This window comes from Podarcis gaigeae, assembly GCF_964106915.1.
Source record: "Podarcis gaigeae genome assembly, chromosome: 1".
Lineage (NCBI taxonomy): Eukaryota > Metazoa > Chordata > Lepidosauria > Squamata > Lacertidae > Podarcis > Podarcis gaigeae.
Window position 1 is genome coordinate 62,595,081 of NC_139678.1, and position 24,200 is coordinate 62,619,280.

The 24,200-nt window shown below is 42.0% G+C and overlaps 1 protein-coding gene across 1 annotated transcript; it reads right to left on the minus strand.

The window, feature by feature from the left end:
- Positions 1 to 1,931: 1,931 nt before the first annotated feature.
- SLC5A12 (solute carrier family 5 member 12) lies at positions 1,932 to 23,769 on the minus strand. Its single transcript, XM_083750742.1, has 15 exons — positions 23,123 to 23,769; positions 20,942 to 21,007; positions 17,885 to 17,936; positions 17,189 to 17,256; positions 15,711 to 15,865; positions 14,713 to 14,853; positions 13,932 to 14,061; positions 13,179 to 13,267; positions 11,904 to 12,016; positions 10,010 to 10,077; positions 8,660 to 8,746; positions 7,097 to 7,272; positions 5,761 to 5,864; positions 4,126 to 4,256; positions 1,932 to 2,555 (listed from the first exon to the last, which is right to left on the minus strand). Exons 1-15 carry the CDS (start codon positions 23,477 to 23,479, stop codon positions 2,391 to 2,393), a joined length of 1,902 nt encoding a protein of 633 aa, XP_083606868.1. The 5' UTR covers positions 23,480 to 23,769; the 3' UTR covers positions 1,932 to 2,390.
- Positions 23,770 to 24,200: the final 431 nt, after the last annotated feature.

Below are 24,200 nucleotides of genomic sequence, written 5' to 3' on the forward strand. Positions count from 1 at the left end.
AAAGTTTTAATAATATCAGAAGATAAATGGAAGCATTCATTCACCAAGAACACAGTAATGCCTGTCCTCTTTGTTTGAAAGGCAGTTGTGTACCTCTGGAGCAGTGTTTCCCAAACTTGGGTCTCCATCTGTTTTCCCCATCATCCCTGACGACTAGTCCTTCTAGCTAGGGATGATGGGAATTGTAGTCCAAAAACAGCTGGAGACCCAAGTTTTGGAAACACTGCCCTGGAACAGGAAACCTTTTCAAACACAGCGTGATACGTTCCCTTCTGGGCAACCTTTCAGAGGCCACATGCCAAGGATGCGATGGGTCAGAGGCAAAAGTGGGTGGAGCAACTGGTGTTAATTTTATTTTTGTACAGTGGATTCTTTCCTGTACACTCACAGGCATATGCACATACACACACTTACTTCCATATTCCATCCAGACAAGAAAGATGCATTACCAGAGCTCAAGGATAATCTTTATTTCCCTTTACTGTTTACCCTTAATTAAAGGATGACCAACTTGTAGCCCTCCAGATGTCATTGGACTCCAATTTCCAACAGTTGGTGGTCAGGAATGAGAGTACAACTGGGGGGATACGTGTTGTCCCATCCCTGACTTAATCTTTCAAAGTACATGCCGGGGGTGGAATTTGAAAATGAAACAAAAATATTTCCCTAGAAAATGCCAATCAAGTGAACAAAGATACCATGCCATACACGTCTAATTTTTGGGATGCTCTTTACTTTACGAAGGTTTACATTTACAAATGCAAACTAATGACTGTATCATTCACATCTGAAGATTGCACTATTGTAATAAATTTGGATAATGTTAAAGCAGGCACCATATTTCTTCTACCAATGCAACTCTTGCACCTCAGTTCACGCAACAGAAGTAACTTAGCCCATGGGTAGGCAAACTAAGGCCTGGGGGTCAGATCTGGCCCAATCGCCTTCTAAATCTGGCCCACGGACGGTCCGAGAATCAGCATATTTTTACATGAGTAGAATGTGTGCTTTTATTTAAAATGCATCTCTGGGTTATTTGTGGGGCATAGGAATTCATTCATTTCCCCCAAAAAATATAGTCCGCCCCCCCCCACAAGGTCTCGGGGACAGTGGATCGGCCCCCTGCTGAAAACGTTTACTGATCCCTGCCTGTCTGTCAGGTGGTGGCAGGTCAAGTAGGGCTGGAGTTGCAGGACCTTGGACAGTTCCAGGCAGAAAATGTGGCTCTACAAAGTCTGGAGCTCAACTGAGGATTTTTATCTTTCTTGGCCCCTTTACCAAACTGTTCAAAGACTTAAAAGGATACTTCTTCCTTTAAACCTAGCACTCCATTGATTTTCAGTATGCTCTGCCTTGTGGGTTGCCTGCAAAGCTGCAGAGGTACAGAGGAATGTGAGGCCCCAGTATGAAGAAGCATCTACCTTGAAGGTGCTGCCTCTGGGAGGTTCCACTTCAGCACCAGTTGTGCAATTTGCTCCTGGCCAATGGAGGCTCAGGGCTTCCTTGCACAGGTAGTGTTGAGGTCTGGATCTGGGCACAGAACTAGTATGCACTGCTGCCCTTCCTAATCCAGTTGGTTCCTCCCTCTCTGCGTCAGAGACCTATCAGCTGCTCAGAATCTGAGGTCTAACAACAGAAATATAGAACCATTGTTTCCTGTATGGCAGGGTAAATCAGTGTGAAAGGGGACATTTCAAAGTTTCCCTGCAGAGCTTTGCCACTGCTTTTAGGATTCTCAGTACAACCTCTCACAGCATTACTGAGCATTCACACAGCAGGAGTACTAATAAATGGGTACATAGAATAATCAGGTCACCCCTTCCCCCTGAAACAAACAATGTTGCCAAAGAGCTCAGTCATTGAAGATCTTTTCACAGCTTCTCTGATCAGCCATAATGGGAAAATCCATAATGAATTTTAAATCACACCAAATTCTGCAAGTACTTTATTAAGCAACCTATGGTACTCCAGAGGAAAAACTCTACAATGACACTGCAGTGGTCAGGAAATATGCATCTGTAGCATAGTTCATATTTTAGAATTCCATGTTAGGATCAATGGGAGATGAATACCCAAGTTGCACCGGCGAAAAATACAAGGCGATTAAAATAAAATAAAAACTTTGGAGCGTGCAGTTAACACTCTAAATTCTTCCTGAAAAACATACTTTCCATATTTTCTCTCGCCACATTCACCACCACTGAGTCTTAGAAAAAAATTCCATGTTATAAAATGACTTCTGAAAATAAAAATAAATGCACCTGCTAACCCTCTAAATTATAATTAAATGCGTCCTCAGCTACTTGTAGTGCCACTGATTTGTTTTCCTAAAGTTTGGGCAATTCCATACCATTCCTATTGTTAGCAGAATGACCTTTTCCCTGTACATCCTAAAAGTAAGATTCCGTCTCTATGCTTGTATTAGTGTAGGATTTTTCAATTGGGTTGTAACCAGGTAAGTGACCCAGCATTTCTTTATTGAATCCATTTGCAAGGGCATCATTTGCTCCTGCCTTCTTTCCAAGACCTTTATGCAGATCATCTTCTGATCCCTCCTGAGAAATAATGTAAAAAGAAGAAGGAAGGACAGTTAAGTCAAGAAGTGGATTAGTTTCCATTCCCGCTTGTAATGGCCCCAACCGCATATGAATATGAGTATACAAGTACATACCTGAACTTTAGGTTTGCACATTTAAAGTGGATTATTAGGCAAAATTGGGCAAAAAAGATTCCTGTGCTAGATTACCTTCATGGTCCCTTCCAACCCTACAATTCTATGAATCTATAGCACTCTAGAACAACAAATCCACTTAAAACACACATGAGTTTTTTGTGGTTTGGAAAGTAATGGGGAAATGCTCTGGGATGAACAAATGATGAATTTGCAAATAAGGACAAATGCAGGATGAATGGCCATTGTTATGCACACACACACCCTATAAACAAATCAGAATGAACGATGAATAAATAAAATAGCTCATCTGGATCCTTATACATACAAAAAGGTCATAAACTGTCAGACAAGGAATGGGAAGCTGTAGAGGGTGGGCTGATGCAATTGAGTTCCTTTTCTGGCATATAAACGAACTGGTTGCATTGGCTTTCATATAGAACTACACATTTAAGAACTTTTGGGGGGGGGGGGAGGTTATAGATGACATTCACCAACACCTATTTCTAGAAATATAGTTAAAGTAACATGACTGAAATATTCTATGAATATTGTATATTCCATGACGATCATATGCATTAGCAATTGCAATTTACAAAAAATAAAATAAAAACAAAGTTTAGCTTTTTTCGATTATATATTATTTTAAGTTACAGATAGGTAGCCGTGTTGGTCTGCCATAGTCAAAACAAAAAAAATTCCTTCCAGTAGCACCTTAAAGACCAACTAAGTCAGTTCTTGGTATGAGCTTTCGTGTGCATGCACACTTCTTCAGATACACATATTATTTTAAGTGTTTTATGAGTAACAGGTGGTGTAAATTTATGCTTGTATATGAATCATCATATACAGGCCATTTTTTTCTAGAAAAAGAGGTGATAGAACTCAGTTCTGATGAGTTCCAGCTGAAAAAAAAGCCCCAATCCTATACTGGTTGGAAAACTGATGTTGCTGTCCAACATAATTATAGAACAATATGTCCTTTCCTGTTAGCTCTGGAACTATGGGAGTGTTTGAAAATTGTCTCTTCCATCAGCAACCAAATTGCATTAAATACTCACCTGCTACTTGGGGGTTACTCTAATGGTGTTTGTTTCAGCAGCAAGCAGCTGACAACACAATCCTCAATCTAGTATCCCTTCAGAAACCTGCCTCTTAGATATTTCCATTCGGAAGAGTAGCATACTGGACCATATTGGCCATATTGCCATGAAATGTGCATTTCAATTAGCGCTGGCTCCCGGCTGATTGTGTTAACCAACCCACTGTACAAGTTTCTCATGATGGTGAATTGATCTGCTATACAGGTGGCTTTAAAAATATAAGTTCTGTTATCAGGTTTGGAAGCACATATTATGATAATGCACTCAACCTAAATGGGCTCGTGGGTTTAATGGAGTCCAGAGTCCAGCAAGTGCAGGAAATATGGGAGGCTTATAAGGAAAGAGTCTCACATGAAGTGCTTTGCTGTCATCATGGTCCACTCCACACCAGCACAAGTGTTTGCATTTATGAGACCAGAAGCAAAACAGGTTGCAGACAGGACGAATTAAGAGTGGCTTGATATCTTCTCCTTTATTTGGACCTTGGCAGAAGAAAGTAATAGTCAAGCATCTATCAAAATGCTGTTGTTTATTTTGTATAATAATATTCTATGCAAAACATTTATAATATGAAACAAAACATAGATCTATTCTTTTATAACCACACTAACTAGTCTAGCACAAAATGAAGAGAGTCCATGTTCCCCCAGTTCAACTAGGAATTTGGATTAGGGTGGTTTTTTTTGTGTGTGTTTTTGTAATGAACCTTATTTATAGAATTTGCATTCTGCCGTTAAACCTCAAGGTTCCTCTGCAGCTACATAATAATCTGTTAAAACACAGAGATCAATACAAATGTGCTTATCAACTTGTCAGTTTCAACTGCCTCTTTTAGCTTGATCAGCCATTCTTTGATAATTGGAATTATTGCTGATTTCCAGAAAAAGGCTAACAAAATGCTAGAGAAGAGCTAAGATCCTTATCCCCAACCTGGGCCCATGAGACTTTGCAGAGCTGCCACCATATCCACAGCCTAGTAGCCATGGTGGGAGTATGGGCAGGATGTTTGGTATCAGCAGCATCAGCAATGACATTGTCTACCTGGCCACCATTTTGCATTATCATATCTTGGACTTTATAGTACACTATGTGGGTAGATGGGTGGGTGAGGGAATGGTGGCCATCTCCTTCACACACAAATGGTGGAGAATATTCAGATAAAATTCTGCAAAGTCGCCTTCATTTTCTAGGAGAACAAGAAAATGAAAAATGTCAAAAAAATTCTCACCAAAAAAATGAGTTCTGAGAAACTGAAGCTCAGACTGAAAGTTGAATCAGCCTTGAGAACATACAGCTCACTTAAATGCAAATCGGTCATCCTGTGCACTTCAAAGTGCACCCTCGTACTTACGGGACCACCTCTTCTGGTATGCCCCACAGAGGACCTTACGGTCTGCTAACAACACCTTGAAGATCCCGGGCCCCAGGGAAATTAGACTGGCCTTGACTAAAGCCAGGGCTTTTTTGGCCATGCCCCGGCCTGGTGGAATGCTCTCCCACAAGAGACCAGGCCCTGCGGGATTTGACATCTTTCTGCAGGACCTGCAAGATGGCACTGTTACACCAGGCCTTGGGACAAGATGCAGTTTGACTTACTTTCCTTTGTATAAATCAAGCCTGAAGGAGGCCTCAACCCGCTCTCAGGTCCTTGTATGATCAGTGGAAACAATTGGTCCTGGCAATTATTAACCACTCTCAATTCCACCCTGATACTTGCCAGCTGCCCGGATTTTAACTTGTCTGAATTAATTTTAAGATGTATTTTAATTCATTGATGTCTGTTTTTATGCTTATTGTGTGGTTTTTATGATGTTAGCCACTCTGAGCCTGGCCTCGGTCAGGGAGGGCAGGATACAAATAAATTATTATTATTATTATTATTATTATTATTATTATTATTATTATTAATTATTGGAAAGCTAGTATCAATTTTGTAGAAGAAAACAATGTCAGAATCCGGACCACAAAAACCAGTAAAGAACTGACCTGTAACCAAACTGATCAGAAGCCCCGCAGCAATACATCCAAGACACCCAACAGCACTATAGTAAAGATAGGAGAGAGAATACCACGTCTCTGCCAGATGTGGCCTAGGATGATAAATTTGAGGGTCAGTCAATATATATGACCACTTTGAGCAAGAATTGGTTAATTTATCATACCTTCTAATTCCTAGCTCCAGAGAAGAATGACCACCATTGTGCAACACTCAAAGGGCAGAAGACTCAGCAGAAGCCCATGTTTTACAGAAGTATGGACAATCATTATGGGCAAAACAAAAACAACCCACCATAATTCATGGGGTGGGAGGTGGGGAGATGATCCAAATAGCCCCATAAAAACTCGATGGCATTTTGTAAATGTCCCCAGTGCTGCTCATTGAAATAAATTGAGAAATCCAGGATTTTAATATAGCTGGGGATTGAGCCCAACAAAATAGTAGCAAAGGGAAGATTTGCACTTTCTAATTACCGTATTTTTCGCCCCATAGGACGCACCGCCCTATAGGATGCACCTAGGTTTTTTGGGGGGGGAGAAAAAAATTTATTCCCCCCCCCCGTGCGCGGGGCAAGCCCAAGCTTCCCCCGACCCCAGCCCCCAGAACAGCCTGCTATCCGCAAGCCTAGAGAGCCACGCCCGTCTCCCCAGGCTTGCGGACAGCTGTGTGAAGCCCGGGCACGCTCTTCAGCGCGCCCGAGGCTTTGGAATGCAGGCAGCTCTGTGCAACCCTGCCAGCTCTGGCGTCAGCCTCCGGAGGGTCACACAGAGCTGCGCGGAGCCCAGGAGAGCAGGCAGCTGTGTGCGACCCTCCGGAGCCTGGCGCCAAGCCGCGCCGGCCTCCGGAGGGTCGCACAGAGCTGCACGGAGCCCGGGAGCGCAGGCAACTGTGCGCGACCCTCCGGAGCCCGGCGCCAAGTCGCTCCGGCCTCTGGAGGGTCGTGCAAAGCTGCGCGGAGCTCCAGGAGGGCAGGCAGCTCTGTGCGACCTTCCGGAGCCCAGCTCCAAGTCGTGCCGGCCTCCGGAGGGTTGCACAGAGCTGCGCGGACTCCGGGAGGGCACGCAGCTCTGCGTGACCCTCCGGAGCCCGGCGCGTCTTGGCGCCAAGCTCCGGAGGGTTGCGCAGAGCTTCCTGAAGCCTGTATTCGCCCCATAGGACGCACACACATTTCCTCTTCATTTTTGGAGGGGAAAAAGTGCGTCCTATAGGACGGAAAATACGGTAAACTATTCTGTAGCTAACCACATTTGCTTAAAAACTACTGCTAATCACGTCGTCTCCATATTGTTGCTTGGAAGGAGAGCAGCTGAGAAAGAATCTTACCTGATGGGAGATGAGGTAGGGAACATAGTGGGTACAGTCTCTGTATTATTGACAATGCACTCAGCTGTGGAGAGGTATAATGGAAGGGCCTTTGCAGCTGGAGCAGGGTACACAAAAGCTCCAAAGCCAACCCAAAATGCCAAGGTGATTCCAGTAAGGAGACCTCCCAAAGCACCCTTAAATCACAAAAGAAAATTAGACATACACAGTATTATTGGAGAGTCACAGGGTAAAGTGCTTGCCAGCATTACCAGCTGGAAAAGGGGTTGCTCATCTCTGGAGCACATTTTCAGTGTCATCTCCATATCACAATGGGAAATAGACCAAATCCTAAACCCTCCATGGGTCATGGATGATATCAAATAACCCAAATTCAAAGGAAAGAATTGGGAGTGCCCTCTAAATGCACTTCCAGTTCTTTCCTTTTCCTTTGCAACTCAGCTTGAACTTGGGCTGGGCTGCAAAAGAAGATACCTGCCCAAAGTGGGGAATGTAATCCTATACTTTTACCAGGAATTGGCTGCCTTGGAAGCTCATAATCAGGAACTTACAAACATAAGTGACTCCTGCAGGCCTTACTGTCAGCACAATTGAACAGATCAGTGCTGCCATCAAGCCTGTCTGCACTAGGGAGTTCCCGAAATCCCCAGTGCAGCTGATCACAGCAGGGCTTGTTATCAATGTCCATCAGCTGATCAGCAATAATAGCAAGCCCTGCTTTCAAAGAAGAAGTGGGATTGCATTCGAAGGCTCCCTATCCCACATGGGACACAGGTTGGTGTGGCTTGGGGAATACAGCCAGATTAGGTCCCCAACTAGTGCTAATATGAGCCACAGGCTTGACGGTCCCCCATGGCTAATATATAGGATGTACTACAAACCTTAACCATACAGAATTACCCCTCTCAGTGGTCTGCTTGGTGAAATGATGTGTTTATGGGGGAACCAGGTTATTGTATGTGGTTTTTTTTTCATATGCAGTGTTTGCTAGGTTTTGCACCAGCACTAAAACCAGTAATAACAGCAGGCCAATCAGTCAGTGTTACTCAGAAACCAGCTCCACCAAGCTTTTCCTCTCCTTCTCCTCCAGCAACAGCCACTCCATCAGGATGCAGCGGAGCATTAGTAAGGAAGCAGCTCTGCTGCAAATCCAGCTCCATCCGGCTGCTCCTTCCATCATCTATCACCCAGCAGCAAGCATTCCGTCAGGTTGCAACACAGAGAGAAATGGAAAGTAATGCCACAGATAGACCACCTTTTGGCTTCCTCTGATTCTAATCCAGCTGGTCACTGTAAGAACTTTGAAACTAAGATCTAATGCCTAAATTGGCCTCTTCTTTTCCTGCCTCTTCCCTCTCAATCCCTTTTCCATTTTGTGTTTTATGTCTTTTAGACTGCCAACCTGAGGGCACAAACTATCTCATGACTGATTGCTGTAAGATGCCCTGGGAGAGTTTTCACTGAAGAGTGCGGTAAAAATTGCTTTAATTGGTTGATTGATTGGCAAGAACAAATACTGTAAGTGAAATGAGCTGTCTTTAAAATGTGATTCTTATTACTTACTTTCCAGTTGGTACAGGGGAAAATGATCCCTAGTGTAAATAATCCCAGCATAGGTCCCCCGCACATCCCATGAATGCTAAGTGAAGCCTGTTGAAAGGAAGCACAAAAGATGCTTTAGAAAGCTATTTATTATCATCAAGTGTCTCTGCAGCATCCTTCTATAATGGTTCTTTCAATTTCTTATCTCAGAGAACATGCTTTTTCTATTTCTTCTTTGTGTGCCATTTCTTGACCGAGTTAAAAAAATAAATAAATCTGTTTACAAGTTTTAAAAAAGGAGTTCTTATATTTCCTCTATAAATAGTAAGGTATGGAAGGGGAATTAGCTTTTTGAATCAATACATTATGGCAGCGCATTCCACCCTCAACTAAATAGGTGCCCCATATGTATTCTTGATATAAGAATCAGTGTGGATGGATGGAAGAGGAGTGTGTGGCTTTGGCCCCACCCACTACTCCTGCAACCCCAAGAGAGAATGCAGCCTTTATGCTGAAAAATATTCTCCACCTGTGGCTCTCCAGATGTTGTGGAAATACAATTCCCATCATTCCTAACTGTTGACTTTGCTGGTTGAAGCTGATGGGTGTTGAAGTCCAGCAATATCCGTGAGCCACAGGTCTGCCACCATTAATCTAAAACAAAGGAAGCATGATTTCTCCCTCTCCTTCATATGCAACGTTTAATCAATAGATCAAAATTTAAGAAATCACATGCAATGATTAAATAATCAATTATATCATTTAGCAACTAATAATTTCCTTAATTGGCTAGCAGTTCTAATAGCATGTTCCTCGAGACCCAGACACATGCCTGAAAGCATGTAAAAATAATCTTTCTGAATATCCTGTGTGCATTGAGGAGGCCCTGTGATGGACATGAGGGAGAGCTCTCCCCAGGGTCTAACTTGCAATGCCAACAGTTTGCTTGTTCAAGGGCAGACCCTACAAGTTGAAACAATACTGGAAAATCCAGCCCATTGTTACACACGAGGGTTGCTGGACTGGGTATTTGCTCATATCTCCAAGGATCCCATTTTGTTTCAACATATTCAGACTAAGAAAAAGACTGGATCTTAGTTCTGACCAAATAGAAGAGTGATATTTCATCCTGCTTATCCACACAAGGAAAAGAATTAATGCAGAAAAGAATGTGGGCAAGGGTTCCTAGTAGCAGCAGACCCGTGGGTATGTGGAGCTCCCTATGGGCTGGAGCTCTCTGGTCTCTTCTGTGGCCAGACAAACTTTGTGTACTAAAGGTGCTGGATTGTCACTTCTCATGGGAGAGAACACAAATTCCTGATACACGCAGGGGCTCCAGTTCATACCAACCATCTTAAAATATGTAGTTACCTGCACAACAGGACCCATGAACGATGCTGCTACGGCCATGGAAGTACATATCACTCCAAATACTATGCCTGAAAAAGAGTTGTGCACCATCATCAGCTATGGCCTCGAACATTTAGATCACTCTTGTGAGATTTTTAACCCGTGAAAGATCTCCATGATTCTGAACCTGTGTTCTGCAATCTGATATATGCCCATTTGGGGGTCTACTCATTTGATTACTCTGCTTCCTGGTGTCAGTACTAAAGGATGCCCTTTGCTTGGAATTCTCTTCCAGTCAAGTCATCTATGACATTTTTATCTATGACATGGGGAATAAAAACCTTCAAATTTCAATTATTCATAGTTAGAAGCCAACGCGGTTAATTCTGCAGCTTAATTCTGAGTGTGTATAAATGTTCTTATCCTCATCTTTATAGAAAAAGATAATCTGTATTCTTCTTAAAGCTCTTAACATCTCACAGTGTCAATAACATCTGTTTGAAAAGCTGAAGCTTAATATGAACAAAACCACATCCTATCGAATTCAGAGACTGTTGAGTAGCTCTTTGACTGTGTGACAGATTTTTCATGGTATGAATTTCAGATCAACACAATGCAGTGCTGAAAACTGCTGTGCATGATACCTCAATAGATCAAGGACGGGCCCTCTAGATGCTGCTGGCAATAACTTCCACCATCCTTGACCATTAGCCGGGCTGTCTGGAGCTGATGGAAACATGGCTCTGACAACACCTAGGGGGTCCCAGTCAGATGCAATAGATGAAGGTTGCTCTGAGCTACTTAAAGAACATAAACAGATCTTTAGTTTGTATAGCTCAGGACCATCTATTCCTACTTAACAATGCCTCTCCAAGATCTTCCCAAGGGTACAGTTGGAAATATTTTTAATTGGACATGATAGGGATAGAAACCCAGACCTTCTAAATACAAAGGATGAGCTATGCCATCCAGTTGTGGTTCCTTTCATCTGCTGCTTTGACAGAAGCAGCACGGACACCATGTAGCAGTGGAGCACAGATCTTTAAATGTACCATGGGATAAAAAGTTCAGCCATCTTATTAGCCTAATCTTATGTTGCACTGGCATCAGGTCAGACATTTCTTTATTTTTTTTAATTTGGTCTATTGGGTTTGCTTCTTTGCTTGTTTCAGTTCACTTTCAAGGCCGGCCAATGGCCAATTAAGTCATGTGTAAATTAATTAACTTTTGCAAATGAGGAATGGGTCCCCCCTCCCCCTGGTCAAGAATATAAGAGCATAAGAAGAGCCTGCTGGATCAGGTACAAGACCCACCTAGTCCAGCATCCTGTTCTCACAGTAACCAGGTGCCTCTAGGAAACCTGTAGGCAGGATTTGAGCACAAGAGCACTCTCACTCCCTGTGGTTTCCAGCAACTGGTATTCAGAAGCATTGCTTCCTCCAACTATGGAGGCATAACCATCATGGTTAATAGCCATTGATAGCTCTCTTCTCCATGAATTTGTCTAATCCTCTTTTAAAGTCATCTAGGTCGGTAACCATACTTGCCTCCTGTGGGAGAGAGTGTCATAGTTTATGCACTGTGCAAGGAAGTACTTTCTTTTATCTGCCCTGAGCATTCAGCTTCATTGGATGTTCTTGGGTTGTTTTCTCCATCCGCTTTCCACATGCCATGCATAATTTTATAAACTTCTATCAATGTAGCTTCTTATTCACCTTTCTTCTAACCAGGGTTTCCCAAACATGGGTCTCCAGCTGTTTTCGGACTACAATTCCCACAATCCCTGACCACTAATATATTGGAATCATGCAAATGACCTGTTAATTTTAGTAAGATGAGTGCTTTGCCCACTAGATCTAGTAGCATATTTGTAGTCTTACAGTTCAGAAGAATCAAATCCATTTACTGTACCTACATAGGCCTTTGCTGACCCAAGTGCTCGTACGTTCAGAGAGGTTTGGTAAGCAGTGCTTGACAAAATCTTCAAATGTGACAGTTGCCAGAGCATTTATACTTGCAGCCACGGTGCTGTGAAAGTGAAAACACACATTGTGAGGACTTTGGCTGCATCACAACCACAAAAGAACATGAGGAGAGCTACCAATGGCCTCTCCAGTCCAACATCCTGTTTTCACGGTGGCCAATCAGATGCCTATGTGAAGCCTGAAAGCAGGACCTGAGCACAACAGCACTCTTCCCACTTGTGATTCTGCCATTCAGAGGCACACTGCCTCAGATAATGAACATATAACATGGATATTGTGGTTAGTAGCCACTGATGGCCTCGTTGAATTTCTCTAACCCTCTGTCAAAGCCATCCAAGTTGATGGCCATCACTACTTCCTGTGGGAGCACATTTAGCTACAGGTCCCAGAGTGGGTTGCACTGCTATGAAGTATGCTGGTTTGGATATTAACAATCCTGAGTGGTGATTCACACAACTCTGAAAACTAGGAATGTCTGTGTGAGAGGAGAACTTAATATGCAGGTTGCAATTTTACATCACCTCTGCTTGAAAGCCTTTTTAGTGGTATGATAAGATGTCATTCTACATGAAACAGAATGGGGAGCATCAACACAATCACTTCACCATGATTCCCCCCACACACACACCTAAAAATAAAAAAATACATCAACTCAGAGGGCACAAGGTTTACAACTCCAATCTACCCCCACCTCCCCTGCCAGCCTATTCAGACAGGTACGTTTTGTCTCCAGCTCTTGTCTGATTTTTACTCTTCACAAACACCTGACTGACACAGTATCTCCCACCAGAAATAGACAGGGAAGTAGGAGTGACATATTTTCCCATTGCCAGCTTAACATTTGTGCATGCTCATCTATGTTTCCTGACACCGGAGGTTCTTTTAACATGAAAATCACTGTTTGATAGTTTGGTACCTAAGAGATCATATTGTGGTTTGTTGATAGGATGAGAAAAAATATGTGGAAATCTGCTTGCCAGAGCACATGACAAGCTCTGTGCTGGATTGCATACGAAAAGACAAAGCACTGCAGCATTTCATTGCAGGGACGGAGTTGGCAGAGTGAGAGAAATGATGCGGCAGATTCGAGAGCAGCAGCCCCACCAACACTAAACCCCTGTGCGATGCTCTGCTTGGTTTGCCTCCATTAAAACTGAGTGCAGCAGACAAAATGTGAGTAGAGGCAACCCAGTTAAAACACAGACCTTAATGTTCCACTGAAGGCACATGCAACAAATAATCCTGGTAGTCCAGGGGTTGTGGAAAAGATGATCATAACAAAATACGGCATTAGCTGGATGGCAGAAAAGAAAGGAAGGAAGGTTAGGAAAGTTTATTCACTCTTCTATGGCACAAAAAGCTGTTCTGTGGGGACCCTACAAAGTAAAGTCTGTCAATGTTGATTGTTATTTAATGGTGGTCCCCCCCCCCCATGTTTATAGTGGTTCTTGTTTTTATCTGTTTTATTATTTATTACATTTCTAGAATGCCCTTCATCTGAAGATCACAGGGTGGTTTGCCATATTAAATATAATGTGAGGTGAGGTGATGCTTAACCAATCTGAAATATCTTTTCAGTAAGGCAATATAACCTGGTACAAAACATTTGATATACAAATAACAGTGAAAAACATTACATTACAATGTTTTTAAGCAGAGGGAGCATTGCAGGAGGTTGGACTAGACGACCCTCGGGTTCCCTTCCAACTCTACAATTCTATAATTCTATTATTCTATCCCATTTTCAGCATCACCCCTCCTAAGAGCTTTCCTGGCATGATGTGTATCTGCCCTCATTTGGCAAGAGTACCACTAAGCCTGACCCTCTAGCAACATTTAGAAGTGCAGTAAAGAGTGAATTTCAGTAAGGGAAACAACAAGATTCAGATGTGTATTCTCGGATACATCCAATATTAAAAATGTCACATTGCATTTACGTATCTGAATGGTTGCTGTACCTGATCTGGTGCTGAAATAAAACCAGCTGTCCAAGGATCACAGGTCTGGAAATGGGAATACATCACCAATCCTGAAAGGACTGCACATGTCAGGATGACCCACAGCCCCAGTAAATTTAGATACAGTGCACTGAAGAGAGAAAAAGAGAAAGGGGTTATATGTCTTAAAAAATAAGTCATTCCTGTTTGCTACTTAAAAGAAAGAAAGAATAAGATGCGTCCAAAAACTGTGAGTGCCCCTTTTTCAAAGATTGTGGCAGTCATGTTGGCTGTATGTACATGAGTGGCGTACACTAATTCATAGAAAATATCCAAATTCCAGTCTGGTTTCTAACCCAGCTTTGGTCTCCTTGGTGGATGACTTGTGCTGGAAAATGGATGAAGAGAGTGAAACCCTCTTGGTTTTCCTGGACCTCTCAGTGGCTTTTGTTAACATTGACCATGGCATGCTTTTGAATGACTGACTGGGCTGCACTTAGGAGACACCTGTGATACAGGGGGCCCAGTGCTTCCTGGGTCACAGTGAGTGGTATTGAGAGACTTCTGTTCTATCCCATGGCCTTTAAACTATAGGATGCCTCAAGGTTCCATTCTGTTAACAACAATAAAGATCCCTTGGCCATCTTGTACAGTAAATAAGATGAGTGCACCCCCTCCACCCTCATATGTTTCCTAGAAATTTGCAGAAATAGTTGTGCATGCTTCTCCGCATAAATGGGCAGTTGCCTGTATGTCTCTTTAGTTATGTTCCAGTTTGGAACTAAATTTAATGCCTACTTACGCCTTGGCATGCTTTTCGGTTTTGCAGGAAATGCATCTTTGCATTGTGGACTGATTGACTCCATAGATTCCTAACCAGGTAAATGTCCCTCCTATGGCAATTGTCCAAAAGGTATGTCTTCTCAGGGGATCAACATCAAAACTACATAAATGAGACACAATGGTGATAACTCATTTAGCCTCCACACGTCACACCTTAAGTTAGTTTAGGATGCTGCAATCCTGGAGACAGTTTGAATACTTAGATCCCTTTTACTTAAACTCGGTTGAAAAAGCATCACTATATCTAGGAATACAGCAGCGAGGTCTCTGTAAATCCACATACACAATCCCTTCCTTGATTATTATTATTATTTGAGGGAGGGACTTCAAATATGAATTGACTCAACATTTAAACAACATTTTCCCAGCTATAATACCTCAAATGGAAAAGAAATACACATCTCCACAATGAAACAGACAATGAGCTGGATCCTGACTTAAGGCGGTATCCAATTAGCATGTCTCATAAGGATTTCTGCTTGTGAAATGGGATTTTCCCCCATTTCTCTGTGTGCACCCTGTGCTCTCCCCAAAACTCCTCTGGAGAGCTCCCAGGACACATTTAGGAGGGGGGAGAAGGGGAAGTCTTGTTGTGCAAGTGGAAATCTTGTGCTGAAGTTTTATTAATTTAAATATGAGTTTTAGTGCGGCTGCCCCTGTTCTATGGACCAGCATTCCTTTCAAGATATGACAGGACCACACTATTTGCAGTTTCCAGAAATGATTGAATGTCATCAGTTCATTTTTTGTTATTTTCTGTGCCATTTTAAACTTTTAAAAGCTGTTTTTATTACCCAAGGTACTCCACAACACTCCTCAGTACCTTTCAGTATCCAGTCTGTCCATATACAGTAGACAATGATAGACTCATCCTTGCTGGCCACTTTTAACAATACTGTTATTGACAAAGGAACAAACACGTCCATAGATCTGAGTATGAGAACCCATTCTGCTTACTCAAATATATTGAGGCGTGAGCCATTCTGGGCATCTTCCCAAATGTTTGTGAGGCCCCCATTCTTAATAGTTCCTTGAACCAATACTGTTACGAACCCAATCACCATAACAATCAGTTGAAAGGCATCTGTCCAGACGACCGCTTTTAATCCGCCCTAAGACAAAGAGAGAGAAAATATATGTACTTTGTGTTTATTACACAATCAAAGTTCAGACCTTAGCAAGATCTTGTCATGTTGAAAACCAATTTAGTGAGGAAAGAGAGGGAGGAAAGAATGCAATTAGTGTGATAATGAATTCTCAAGAGGCTCTACTATTTGCTGCAAAAGTTACCATTTCAGGAAGGTTGCATTTGGGATTTTCACACCTTTTCATAACATTCTGTTCAGCTAATCAACTAGCAGGACACACCTGTTCAATTATTGAAATATACTCAGAGTCGCAAGGTGATTTCATGCTCTTTATTCAGCTCATGGTGGTGAGGAGGAATGAATGAAAGTCCCCTCAAAGTATCTGCTTTATATACATTATTTACACAATGGACTGCACATGATTGGCTAATTCCAGAATTCTACTGTAAGCCAATCAGGTTGTGGATTCACTTCTATCTGGAGCATGATTGGGTGGTTCCTGCCAACCAATCATACTGCTGCATTGTTCTAGGACCAATCAGACTGCTGCATTCTGAATCCTATTGTGATAGGACCAATCAGACTCCTGCCTTTTGGATCCTATTGTTCTAGGACCAATCAGACTGCTGCAGTTTGGATCCTATTCAATTCAGTACATAACAATTATATTCAGAAATAAGTCCTATTTTGTTCCATCAGACTTACTCCAAGGTAAGGGCTCTAGAGAATTGCTTCCTATGTGCAGGGGTGCATAACCTGAGATATGCTAGATGTTTTTGAGCTATGGCTGAAGGAGTCCAAAAACATCTGAAAGGCCACTCATGTCCTCTTCCCCCAACATAAGGGTATATGAAAGAATCACCTTCTTTGTATCAGCAACAGCACAATTTTATTCCTATGGACTCAGAAAGATGTGCCACTGTGTTTAGCGAAGCTTAATCCCAGGAAATTGTGATTAGGATTCCATCCTCTGATTATGGGAGAATGTGTATTACTCAATAATAACAATAGCAATATTATTATTTGTACCCTGCCCATCCGACTGAGTTACCCCAGCCACTCTGGGTGGCTTCCAACATATATAAAACATTAAGTCTTCCCTATACAGGGATTGTAGGCTATATTGAAATTTATCACTTACTTGTTTTTCTGAACCAAAAGAAATTATCCATGCCCTGATAATTTCACAGAGTATTTTGAAACAAATTATGATGAGAAATTAAAAGTTATCCTTTACTGCGCACAAAAGCACAGGATCATTTTTTTCTCACTAACATAAATATGAATCCGAATTATAAAATCCTTGTTATATAAGCTTTTGAGTTGAACTGTATGTCAAGTACATACCAGGGTACAGTAGAAGGTGCAAACAATTCCTGTTGCAAATACTGAGCCCCAAAGATTAAATCCAGTCACTGCAAAACCAAAGGAAATAAAATTAGGCAAGTTTTATCTAAAGACACGATGAAATCTAAAATGTATTATTTTAGATAATAAAGAAAGACACAGCTTTTATTTATCTGTTTCCATTACCTCCTTTTACATCCTTTATAAGAGAAGTTCAATTTTATTGTTTCTCTGAATGATGCATACTATTTGCAGAGAATTCCTTACTCTGGTGAACAGACCAAATCTGGTTTAGAAGCTAAATGATGGAGTGTCAGACTGCCTAAGTCGATAGCCTTTCGAGGGACATCAGTTTGTCCTTGTTCACATTACACATGACATTAAGACAGAAGGGTGCAAAGGGAGAAAGTATCAAAGTACATGACATGGTGTTAGATCATTATGCTAAACCGGGACCTTTGCCAAGACCTTGAGTAGCACGTTCAGCGCACATCTCCTCCGGTTACTTTTTAGCAAAAGGAAAACCTAGCAAATAAATAACATGATCCTGCATAGAAAAAGGGTGAGAGCTGCCAATTGGAAGGTAACAGGAGCAGACATAGATCTTTTCAGAGCATTTGGTGTTCACATTTCTGCTTTACAGTTCTTGCATTGTGACAATTGGCAAAGCTCTAGCATGCTGGCCTGGACACTCACCTTGATTGAGAGCCAGGGCTGGAGCATAGACGACTACTCCAGTGTAAAGAATCTGCAGAGGATCAGAAAGAATATGAAAAGGGCAAATTGAAATCTTGGCTAAACCAGTTCTAAATAGACAACTGTCCATAGAAAAGAGCCAAGGCTAATAGATAAGCAAAACAAAGGGCACAGGGATTCTTTGCTGCACCAGATTCTGTGGTTCCATTCATATAAATATATTCACTTCGGCCTGCACTAATGCACACACACAAAGGGGAGCATGTATTCATTCATGCATGCGAATACAGAGATAAGTTATTTAACACAACTTCTCTCACTCTTTTTTATCATCTCAGTTCGTCACATTTTCCAGATTTATATGACTATAGCCAGTGAGTTGCTTGCAGTGCCAGTGATCTAAATTTGATTCCACCTGAGCAAATGGCTATTCTGCTTATAGCAATGAATATTTACAGCAGTCTGAACTGCAGTGTTGAGCAGTGACTAAAGAGCCAGACTCATCTGGGCCAGTAACCCATCACTCAGTCTAGCCCACTTCCAAAAAGCTGCTTTGAGGGTGAAAGGTGAGAGAGGACCATGCACACTGAGCTCCTTGCAGGAAAGGTGGGATCAAAAATTAAGTAAATATTGATCATAATAACACTTAAAAGGATTCAGAGGGATTTGGAAGAAAAGGTATTGTGGCTCCTTAAAGACTAACTAAGATTGCATTCCTAGCCCACTTACTTGGGAGTAAGGCCCATTGATAAAAATGGAATTGCTTCTGAGTAGACATGGTTAGGCTTGCACTTCAGTTGACCACCTCAGGGAGATTTATACATATACAATTGTTAAAACTATAAAACACAATGACCCATTAAAACCAGCATTGAATGCAGACCAAGGCAATAACAGAAAGTGGTCTCTCATTACAAATGGGCAACACTGATCAACTGTCCTCAACTGCCTTTGTGGAAAGAGATGTCTTTAGCAAGGGTCAAAAACCATACCATGTAGATGCCAGCCATTTTTCTGGTGTGAGAGAGTATCATAATCAGAATGCCAATTTGGGAAACATTTGGCCATTACTTCTGGCAACATTCATTGCAAGTTGCTTTTAACTTAAATCTTCAGAGTATATGTCTTTAAAGAAACATACCTAGGCATACAAAACCACATTTCATTTTGTAGAATCAATGATATGAAATAGTATTAAATGCATGAGCAGATGGGGTGAGAGCTGGGGCAGTCCTCACTTGACCTTCCAAAATCTGCTGCTTACTGGACAGGAGAAGGGGGAAGCAGTGGCGTAGCATGGGTTATCAGCACCCGGGGCAAGGCAAGTAATTTGCGCCCCCTAACCCGTGGATTTTAGTAGGGGCAGAGAGCTGTGAGTGCGAGCGCGCCCCTCCAGATGTTGCGCCCGGTGCGGCTGGCCCCCCTGCACCCCCACGCTACGCCACTGGGGGGAAGGACAAGGTGGCAAGCAGATCATCATGGTTCAAGATCACCAGTGGATCAAATCCTGCCAATGCATTTCCACTGCACAGACCTCTCTACCATCTTGCCCCCCTCCCTTCTGGTAAATGGCAAATTCACTATCAGAGCAAATTTGGTGCTTCTGCCAATGTATCTGCACAACAGCAACCTCCTTGCCACCTCCCCCTTTCCCCCTGTTAAGAAGCTGCGACTCAGTTGTCAAGTGAGCTCCATTATCCCACTGTGCCATCTGCTACTGATTAAGTGATACAAATATCCAACATAAGTGTTGTTCAGAGTATACTCATTGAAATCAGTGGACTTCAGTGAGTCTAGTCTGCATTGGGTATCACCCATAGTGTCACACCAGGTAAGTTAGCACCTCGCTCTGAACTGGATTTGACAGTTCTGTAGGATTGTCCAAACAATCACCTAAACGTTTTGTAAGGTGAGCAGTTCATCTAAGTCTCAATGCATTGCTGGTGCTATCAAGTTGCATGGAATTCATTTGGAAGGTGGAATTGTGTTGGGAAACAATAGAGTTCCCTGAATAGACATCTGTATCTGGTTATCCACTAAGTAAAGTCAATTAAGCTTTACACTTGCTTTGCAAACTACCTTAGACATCAACAGAGTCCTCCTTCTATGCTGGCAATTTGTGACCCATGTGATTTGTGAAGATTACTCTTGGATTCCTTCCAGGAAGTGGCTATTATTGCAATGTTAAGGGAACATTCTTAGAAGCTGCCATGCAATTCTAAGGAGAAAAGGCAAGGATGTTCTCTTTATAGCACACAATGTGCAAATAATGCCAGATGTTCCCTGCTGTGCTGAAGCAAGCCATACTATTTCTCCTCAGGATGAATCTTAAAACAAATAAAAAGTCATTAGTCTGTCAGGCTCCTGGCATTGAGCTTGCATGAAGCACGGTCTGCTTTTGGATATGAATGTAGTCTTTGACAACAGTGGAATATTCCACATTCTGGTCAGAAACTTTGAGAGATCTGCCAGAAATTTCCATAGAAAAGACATTGTGTCCCTGGGAAGAAGGAGCCAGTGGTTCTTTCCTGGCTTGAGGCAGGATGTTCACTGTTCCTTTGCTCCTGACATGCAGCTGGAAAGCTAATGCATCTAAAATACTTTGAGCACCCCAAAGGTGCTACATAAATGCAAAGTAGGATGATCTTGTTGATCAGTTTCCATCAGTTGATTCCAGTAGGCCCACTCTCTGATTTAGAAAGAGGAAATCTTCTTGCTGTATGCAGAATTCCATGGCAACCCGAGGACAAGGAAGAGTTAGACTCAAATGATGCTTTCTACTAAAAAGAAAACCATTAAACCCCCAGAGAAATAATATTGTGGACATGATCATTTCCAAATAGTAACCTAGGGTCCAGAATTGCAAGAACTTCCCATCCTCATCTAAGATAGAGACACTCTCCATGCACATATGAACGTTCTCGGTCACATCCTGTGTCAGCTGTTTCAAAGACAAAAATGGGAAGATAGGCAAAAAAGAGCCACACATACCAGATCACTTCCACACTATTTAGAAACCATGACATATACCACTCATTGAAATGTAAAATGTCTTACCGTTTGCACTATATAAATCATGGTTGCAGCCATGCGAACGGGCTTGTTAAACCTTAACTCCAAGTACTATGAGAAATGATGAATAGAGTAAATGCAACACGTATTAAATCATATTTGATATTACTCAATAAACAAAGTCATATATGAAACAGTACACATATACAAAACAGTGTAATGCATATTTCAATTATGTCAAAGTGTGTTCATTAATCTGAATGGATGTGGACTGCTTTTTTAAAAAAAATCTCTAATGGTGTCTTAAGGGATTTAATGTCCAAATCAACGCAACCAAAGTAGATGTGATATGGGATATGCATGATTAACAGCCCTACATACCAGCTTTAAAGATCAGGGAGATGATTTTTTTTTTTTTTGCGGGGGGTTGAGTCAGTTTTTAAACTTACTACACAGAAACCCATTCCTTCAGTATCAATGTTGTGTGTGCCTTTTTTCTGATAAGCACATAAGAACATGGGCAAAGAAAGGCTTTTCTCCCTCTCTTTATATTAAAACGTGATGTGGGACAGACAAAGAAAGCACATCTTGGCAGAGCATAGTTAAGTTTTGGAATTTGCTTGCACAATATGTCATACTGGCCACCACTTTAGACAGCTTTAGAAGTAGATTAAGTGAATTCATGGAGGATAAGGGCCATCAGCATCTGCTTGTGACAATGGTAATATTGCACCAGCATCAGAGACAATGTGCTTCTTAATATCCATTGAACAGGATGCTAGACTAGATCGGTCTTCAGCCTCATCCAATAGGACTTTACTTATGTTCTTATGGATATCCCACGTCACATCTAGTTTGGCTTTACAGCAGTTCTGTACCTACATATTTAAACTGTTTTTACCCATCGTGTTGCACTGCCTGAGGCAAAACAGGTAGCAATCACCTTCCCCCCAAAGTCTTGCTTATCAGAGTTGTGCATGAGTTCTTGCTGCAGTCACTTCTTCTTGCTTCCCTTGTGGCAGGCAGGTGGGTGCAGCCTGCTGTGGTGCCCGAGAAGTGAGGAGAAGTGCCATGTCTCCTCACTTTTCCAGCAGCAGCAACAGGGGCGGGCAGAGTACTGTAGTGACACTGCCTGAGGTGGCTGCCACAATCTACCTCAGCCAGCCTTGCTACACCCTATATCAAGGATCTGATACTACATATCCATATTTAAGTACGGATACAAGCTGTCAGCTATATCACAACACTCGGCTACAGAAATTTTACACTTTGTAGATCTATCTATCTCTTTATTCCAAACAACTAAACCTATATAATGTTCATAGTACAGGAAGTATCAAAAATAGCTGTTCTGAAAGAGAATCATTATTGATCTGGCATCCAGGCAAGGCCTATTTGTGTACATTTTTTATTTTTAAAAAATCTTGCGAATAACCATACAGTATCTCATTCTTTCCAGGTTTATAAAACCGTTTCTTTAATGTGCCATATCTTAAGATATTCATTCACTGAAGGATATTCCTTATTCTTTCATTCTGCTGTTTTATAGATTCTCACAGCCCATAATAAAATTTCCACAACAAACCCTTAATAACCTTTATCAATAAAAAAGGGTTTTTCATCAGAACTAGAAGCCTAGTTAAAGTTACCTAAAGCACAGACCTATTTATTGTCATTACAGTGATACCTCAGGTTACATACGCTTCAGGTTACAGACTCCCCTAACCCAGAAATAGTACCTTGGGTTAAGAACTTTGCTTCAGGTTGAGAACAGAAATCGTGCTCCTGCGACACAGCAGGAGCAAGAGGCCCCATTAGCTAAAGTGGTGCTTCACGTTAAGACCATTTTCAGGTTAAGAACAGACCTCCAGAATGAATTAAGTTCTTAACCTGAGGTACCACTGTGCTGCTTTTGACATACCACATTAATCTAGACCAGCCATTGCCAATCTGATACCATCCTGACAACTCCCACCAGCCCCAGACAGAATGGCCAATGGTCCGAGATGATGTGTGTTGCAATCCAGCTACACCTGGAGGGTAGCAGATTGGAGGCAGCTGATCTAGACAGGTTGACACCCTCCATGCTGAACTTGGCAGGCAATGCAATTTAGGATTAGAATGTTTAAAGAATCAGTTTTGATGTTGTCACAATGCCTTCAGATTTCCAGATATAATGTCAAGATCCATGTCTTGACGGAAACAACTTTTGTGAAAAGTGCTTACCTCATAAGTGCTTGTGATGCCAGATCTGTAGAACACAGGTAGGAAAAGTTCTGAAGTACAAATGATGACAAACATATATGCGAGGAAGAACAGAATGAAGGAAGCCCCATGCCGATACACCTCAGCTGGCGTTCCCAGTACAGTCACTGCTGACATGAAACTAGCAGTGAGTGACAGAGCTACTGGTCCACAAGTCATCTGCCTGCCGCCGACTAAGAAGTCATTGGAAGTGGTTTTTTTCCTCTCTGTGATTGCAAAAAAGACTCCTATGCCAGAAGAAATGAGAAAGAGTGCTGCAAAGACCACATAATCCCAGGCGACAAAATTGTTGACCTTCGGAGGGATGAAGTAGGCCATGGTGCTAATGCGTGGAGCTCTAGTCAAATCTATTTGTCCCTTTGTTCATTTAAGAGACTGAGCCTCCAAGCGAGACAAGAAATGCCATCTCCATGATGTGATGATTTTATATTCTTAAAATCAAGAGTACAATCCAGGATGCAGCAGAAACTTCAGATGTGGTTCACTAGAGAGTCGCAGGGATTTATTGTACAGACAGGATTAAAGGGACTAACTGATACTTTCCGTGCAATTACAGTATTACCTGTCTTGTCAAAGAAGTGTTCAAAGCTCTGTGAAATAACGGTTTGAAAGGAGGAATTCAAGGATTCACACCCTTTTTATCTGACAAGCTTTTTTATTTCGGGTTAAACATTACTCAAACAGACTGACTAACATCCAGATTGGTCAGCATTTCACGCAATAAATTAGGCGGCCATCAAACAGTATGTTGAAATTGCTGTATGTGAGCATTGTAAGCTTTGTGGCAATGTGAGAGCACTCACTGAGTTTAAGACACAGAGATATATGAATCTGGATTTGAGAGTGGCCTGACACTTGAGCTGCCCTGTCACAAATGGAAGAACTTCTCTTCACAGGAGGGACTCCTATCCAGCTAAGGTACCAACTGGCAGAAGGGGGAAAGAGAAGCCAGTGCTGGACCCAATAGCCTGGACTAGCTACTGATCAGTTGCAAATGCACCCTTTCTAGGGAATGCAGAGGAGAGGGCCATAGCAGGTG

Excerpts from the sequence above, each read along its gene's own strand:
- SLC5A12 (XM_083750742.1), bottom strand. The coding sequence starts at position 23,479 with ATGGCCTACTTCATCCCTCCGAAGGTCAACAATTTTGTCGCCTGGGAT. Across the intron at positions 12,017-13,178 it reads GCCTTCAGTGGAACATTAAG|CACCGTGGCTGCAAGTATAA; the intron begins GTCTGTGTTTTA and ends TCACTTTCACAG. Across the intron at positions 4,257-5,760 it reads TCTGATCAGTTTGGTTACAG|GTCCAAATAAAGGAGAAGAT; the intron begins GTCAGTTCTTTA and ends TCTTCTGCCAAG.